Genomic DNA, 6,482 nt, shown 5'->3' with positions numbered 1-6,482 from the left:
ACGATAACAATTTTGAAATATTTTTTAAATTTATCACCTAATATATATTTTTTTAAAATTTTAAGTCAATTTTTATTTATATTTTAAAAATCAATACTATAATAATATATTTGTTAATATTAATTTAATTTTCAGAAAAATGAAAGTTTAATAACATAGTTACTCATATTAAGATTTAAAAACGCACGCGAAGCGCGGTCTGTTTCCTAATTTTATTTTCATAGTGAGATCGAAAATTCCAGATCCTTTTATTTTTTATTTTGGTATAAATTTATTAATTTAACGTGATTTTAATATTATGATCAATAAATCAAAATTATTATTGTCAGAATAAACCAAAATTAATTTGTTTACACTACCGTCTGTATATTTCTTTTCTTATTGAATAACCAAAAATCAAATAGCCGAGCAGTCTTAAAGCATAATTTCCCATCCAAGGGGATCGTTATGTACAAAATTCTGCAACTGTATTATGTGTCAATTGAGAAGCTTCACTCAAATTAAATAATCATAATTAAAAAGAAAAGAAAAAAAAAACATAATTGAGGAGAATGTACATAATGATTAGACCTTTAATCAAGGAAAAATTATTTCCATTCCAGAGCCACCGCATCAAATACTAAACAAAATTCTGCTTTTACACTCGAGACAATTTTCTTTTTCTTTTCTTTCTGAAAATAGTTTCTATGAGCTCTGGTCTGGAATTTAGCTGTTCTTCTTTTGGACCTTTTGTTCTACACAAAAACCTGTATCATATCAAATATAATATATTATTCAGAGAGCGAGTAGTGAGACTACAGCTGGTATTATTAGTAATTTTTCACTATAACTAAAACCAATGTTTATATTCATTTCATTGCTGTTGTTCTTGAACTGAGTGGAAAATGTCATACATACAAACACAAAAATTGGAAGAGAACAGAAATGTTTCCAATGAGATTTTTTAAGTTGTTTACCTTAAATCAGTTCAGTTATGCACCCACATGGGTTCCAAGGAGAAAAGCTTGTCATTTCGGTTATGAGGAGCGGAGGCCACTGGTGGAGGTGCATGTACTGTAATGGGAAGAACCCACTCACTTTTGTCTCTACCCTCTACAAGAAGAGGATGTTCGTATCTGAAGCCAAGGCAAAATCCATTTTCAGATGACAGAAGAAAAATACTCCAAACATAGCTCTTAAAAATGTTTGAACTATAATCTATGCAGTCATATGTGTCATATAGTATTGAAAAGGGTAGGTATTTTCCAAGGGTCCATTCAAATGAATGCAAACAATACCTGGTCCAATCTATATTTTTTGGGGTGGTAAAGAATTCAAATCTAAGGACCCATTGCACAGAAACATGGGGAGTGGAAAAAGACATAGGCCCATCCATGGGAATGGAGAAGAGAAAGCTTGTTTGCACCAAATCGGCAACCACCTCGTAATGATCGCTCTGAACCTACAAGATAGTGCCCAACAGATGTTCAAGAAATCCAAAATAGGAATGATAATCATCAATGAATGGAACCATCATGTCTTCCAAAATTATTTTGTAGGCTCAGAAGTAAAACCTTTGTAATTGTTGGGGAATTCCTTCGAGAAGGATGAACATGTCTTCGACCTATGGTCTCTGAAGTCTCCAATGTTATTGAAACCTGGAAAACAGCAATCCCTTAATAGAGCATCATATTAAGAGGTACAATTGTTTGGATTCTGTTAGTGAATAATTAGCAACACAAATACCATAACTACCTCAAGGCATCTTCTAGCTCCTTCTTCATGGAAGAAAGTAAGGGTTCCACCAATCTGTTTAACAATAATTTGCCAAGGATGAAGAATAAATCAAGAGTGATTGAAGGGGGCTGAATTAAGTATACAATAAGCAGAAGATTGTGTACCATATCACTAAAATAATAAATTGAGTCAGAATTCTTAGGGGAAAATCTAAGCATAACACGGTCGTCCATCCGGATGTTATAGGATCTTCCTCGAATAAAGCCTTCTGCTGCAGGAAATGTTTGCAGAAAATTAGCTTTTGAAGATTCTAGAGTCTAGACAGCAGAAACCATTAGGGTTAAAGATCTAATAAGTCCTAACAAAACATTTGAAGAGAATACAAGTGTGTAAGAATACATGCTAGAGGCTCAACAGCTCTGGCAGCTGGTGATGAAGATGCCCCCGTGTCGTCATCTGCAGAAAGTGACCTCGTCAGCTTCTGCTGCTGGCTTGGAGAGACAAGGGAAGATGACTTTGGGGATAACAAATCTGTTGCAAAGAAAACATGCCACTCAATAACACTGCTGTTCAACCTCATACAAAAATGGAAAATGAAGTCCTGTTCTGTGAAGAAAAATTTAAAATTGCAATGATAGCCCCTAGTGCCAAAGGCCAAAAGGCTTCACAAACATCATTCTAGAACTTGGAAAATAAAAAACTACTCAACCATAAAGCCACTAAAAACGACTCACCATTCCCAGAATCATACATGACTTCAGCCGCAGAGAGCCGAGGAACTGCAAGATTTGAAGACAAACTTGTACGATCTCCTTCAAGATATCCACTATCTTTAAAGGACAACCTTGCTGCATATGATTGCAATGAAAAAGAACTTCCAAAGGTTCTATTGATACCATCTTTTGTAGGATTGTACGAAGAAACAGAAGATATCTCATCCTTGGAGCTTTCATATCCTTCTTCAACACCATCATAAATATCATTTGCTCTAACCTGTAAGAAGGTAACTCAACTTTATACTAATGTTATAGAAAAGTGAAGTCCTTTGCTTATAAAAGAAAAATAAACCCAATTTCTGAAAAAATAATTAAATAAAAATAATCCAAAGCACCTCTAGATGCCATTCAAAAAGAGATCAAGAAAAATGAAGTAAAGGTGTACTTACCCAGTCAGAATCTCCATCTACGTCTTTCCAATATAAATCCATTTGGACAGTTGTCGAAGGAACAATCCCTGAGAATATTTAAAAGGATATTGCAGGCAACCTTTTTGCATTTACAAAAGTAAAGACATTTGAAATCTTATGAATATCAGTAATCAGAATTGCATTAAGCCAACTTCAGGATTTAGGATGGTCAAGTAAAATGGAGAAAACTGATCAAACATAACCAAACGTATATTATCCTAGTCTTCCAACACTAGCTACAGCCCCCACTAAAAACTAGAGTTAGATGAAAGAGCAAGAATCCCAACAACAAAACAGAGCACATCAATTAGGGAGTTTCATGCATGCTAATATTAGTATTATGGCACTTTAGTGCTACATCACTTAAAACAACAATAACAACAACAGCAAACTATGGAAACAATATTCTAGAACAAGCTAGTAGGACCGTAAATTTAGATCACACAATCAATATTGTGTCTTCTATAACCAGAACATATCCATGGTGACTTCTGATAGGAGTAACAAGCTAATCATGTTTTAAAAACAACCTAGATCATCAACCTAATTGTATTTTTAACTCTTATTCATACACCTGGGATCCTAATTGTTCCAAGTTAAATAACCATTTCATTCAAGAGCAATTTGTCCCCCAAGTACTCCTAACAGTCTAAATATGAACGTCATAAAAGTGAAAAGAGGAAAAAATAACCCTCATCTTTTATCTCAATATGTACATCAGATTTCAAGGCCAACATAACAAGATTATAATGCCAGCAAAACTCTTAAGAATCACTGTAGCAGTCTTGAGGAATGTTGTCTATTTATGAACGCATCATAAGTGAAAATTTCCACAGTTTCAGAAAATGGTAGTTTCAACTTTCACGACTATGTAATCCAAGAAATGGAAATTTCATCTTTCATGACTGTAATCCAAGGAATGGAATAAACAAAGATGTAAGGAAATTAGCAACCAGAGTGAAAAGAAACAAACCCCCCCTGAAATAAAATAAATTAAAAAAAAAAAAAAACTCACCATCACCTTGACCTTCCTCTATTGGCAAGCCATTGTTTTTCTGAGTGACACGTACTTGTAATGGAACACGAGCTTCCTGAATGTTTGCCAGCCATGAATCCATAAATATAATATCCTTAATGCAAAAGAAAAAAAAATACAGAATTCGGGGGAAGAGAAAAATCCTTCAAAAAGTTGAAGTTATGAAATGGACAGTAGTGAAAGCAAGACCTATATAATATGGCAATAAAACAATCTAGCAACAATAAAAAATATTGTAGCATCAAATTATGAAGTCAAAGAAAACAAACCAATTCAGTAATATCTTTTACTGACTCTCCACGAGAATGAGGATTTTCCAATATCAACCATTGCCCACATATTGTACTCCTAACATAATACAAGTAGCGAATTGTAGCACCCTTGTATGAAGGTGGAATAATATTTGGTAGCAATGTTCTCACTACATCTGTGAAATAAACATTTTACATAATCAGTTGACTTTGGTTATAACGATAAATGCTATAGCAAGACTCAGATATATGATACCTAAGTGAAAGTATGCTATTCTTATCACGCAGTTCAGAATAAAAATTAAGGAACAAGGCGCAAAACACATGGCACAGTTTAAAAGGAAAATCACAGGTTATATTAGTAACTAGTAGAAACACCTAAAATGATAGGTAGCTTCGTAAGCTCACTGGTGATCACCTAGAGACAGAATGTCTAGCTTCTAGCAAAGATTTGCCTTACATCTCTGTCACGTGATAAGTATACTTATTAAAATGGTAACATGATTACTGCTTAAGGTAACCAAGAAAGAAGAAAGTATTGACTAAAAAATGCATTCCATTATATGATTTCTGTTATTTAAAGAAACATCCACCAAAGCTTCTCTTTGCTCTTACTTGCAAATGTCTTTAGGATTTCTAATGCCAAGGTTGTAGTTTTAGCTAAAATAAAAGGTTGTCCTTTTTCTTAGTTTATTATTAATTGTGCTCATTGCAAAAAACAGAAGAAATGAAGGCAATTCCATTTTCTTTCCAAAGTCATAACAGTCCATGTACTTTGTATAAATGTCTTGGCCTTTGTTCTTCCTTACAATGCAGGGTCGTTGGAACTTCAATTACAATATTCCTATTGAAATATACAAATTCATAGGACGGGTATACAAACACTAATCAAAATCTCCCACAAAACCAAATAGCGCTACGACCAATCCAAACATGAATGCATAACAATTAGCATAAACTATCATCAAACCTCTAAATTACTGAACCATTCACTCAAAACCAAAGAAAGAACGTCGAAAGCAGTAATGTCTTACATGATTTAGTTGTACCAGCTGAAACGATCTGACTAGAAACCAATGCAGTGGTCAATCCCTCAGCGAAGACATATTCACCTAAACCAACAAAATCAAAACATATAAATTCCAGAACTACGAAAATTAAAAAAAAAAAAAAAAAACCAACCCAGTTCTTCAATCAATCACAACCCCGAAATTACCTCTTCTCTGTTTGGATCCCGGAACAGGCTTCTGCGTGGCAAACCACTGCGTATCCAGCTTCTCAATGCCTTTGATCTCAAAGCTTAAACGGTCGACCAAAAGCGACAAGGCCGAATCACCATTGACGGAAGGATTCCCGATCTCGATGGTGACGACCACGGGATCTCCAGGGCCATACACTTCCTTATCAGTTTGAAGTTTCAGAGTGGGCAAAACCTGGGCCGCGCTGCTCTTCGAAGCTCTGGCGCTGGCTCCTCCTTCTCCACCACCACTTCCGCTGAAAATGGAGGAAAACCTAGGCGGCAACATCTATAGCTTTCCTCTCTGTCTCTCTGTCTCTCTCTACACAGTTACTCTTCCTCTTTCCTTTGATTGGAATTCTGACAAAACTGGAAAATGGATTTATTGGAAAACAGAAATGGCTGAATTGGTTTAAGACTTAAATAAGAGTGAAAAGAGTAACAGATCTTGATGAGAGGTAGGTGGGTGCAAGTTTTCTGGTTCTTTTTGTTTTCTTTATTTTTCATAATTGAATGAAATATATTTATATTTATATGTCTAATAATCTATGTCTGAAAATTTATATATATTTTTTCTACTATTATTACCATGTTAATTGTTGATGATAAATAATAATAATAATAATGTGTGCATTAAATACGCTACTCAGATTTTTTGACACGGGACGAATTGATATGAGTTCGAGAGACACGAGCAAGGCAAGAAAAAATATGAATTTGGGCTAGATAGGGTTGCACACGGGTTGGGTTTTCGAGTTTTTGGGTTTTTGGGTCTTGGAAATGCACAACCGAACCCGATTTTCGGGTGTTCGGGTGCGTCGGGTCTCAGGTCGGGCTTTTTCGGGTTGGACATAGTCGAGTTCAGGTCCTATTGGGCTGAGCCCGAATGTTTAATTTATGGGCGAAATTAAATTGAATATATTATCTTCCCATTTTTCTATGTTTTCAAACACACGACAGCCTTTTATCAAATTGGTTTATTAAATAATAACTCTTGTTATTTATGGGTGTGGGTGACGACTGGAGTCGAGTCGACTGGTGAATACAAATAGGCAT

At 34.9% G+C, this 6,482-nt stretch overlaps 1 protein-coding gene across 1 annotated transcript; it reads right to left on the bottom strand.

Annotated features, from left to right (window-relative positions):
* Positions 1–345: 345 nt before the first annotated feature.
* LOC115713143 (uncharacterized) lies at positions 346–5,976 on the bottom strand. Its single transcript, XM_030641630.2, has 13 exons — positions 5,406–5,976; positions 5,224–5,301; positions 4,208–4,365; positions 3,918–3,993; positions 2,882–2,949; positions 2,451–2,709; positions 2,116–2,247; positions 1,881–1,987; positions 1,735–1,788; positions 1,554–1,637; positions 1,278–1,441; positions 957–1,115; positions 346–746 (listed from the first exon to the last, which is right to left on the bottom strand). Exons 1-12 carry the CDS (start codon positions 5,713–5,715, stop codon positions 968–970), a joined length of 1,638 nt encoding a protein of 545 aa, XP_030497490.1. The 5' UTR covers positions 5,716–5,976; the 3' UTR covers positions 346–746; positions 957–967.
* Between the last annotated feature and the right edge of the window lie 506 nt (positions 5,977–6,482).

Source organism: Cannabis sativa, chromosome X, assembly GCF_029168945.1.
Source record: "Cannabis sativa cultivar Pink pepper isolate KNU-18-1 chromosome X, ASM2916894v1, whole genome shotgun sequence".
NCBI lineage: Eukaryota > Viridiplantae > Streptophyta > Magnoliopsida > Rosales > Cannabaceae > Cannabis > Cannabis sativa.
The sequence above is the reverse complement of the archived record's forward strand: the minus strand, read 5'-3'. Positions and strand labels throughout refer to the sequence as shown.

Coding starts and splice junctions, on each gene's coding strand:
- LOC115713143 (XM_030641630.2), bottom strand. CDS start 5,715: ATGTTGCCGCCTAGGTTTTCCTCCATTTTCAGCGGAAGTGGTGGTGGA. Junction 4,366..5,223: donor AGCTGGTACAACTAAATCAT/GTAAGACATTAC, acceptor TTTATTTCACAG/ATGTAGTGAGAACATTGCTA. Junction 3,994..4,207: donor TAAAAGATATTACTGAATTG/GTTTGTTTTCTT, acceptor GCAAACATTCAG/GAAGCTCGTGTTCCATTACA.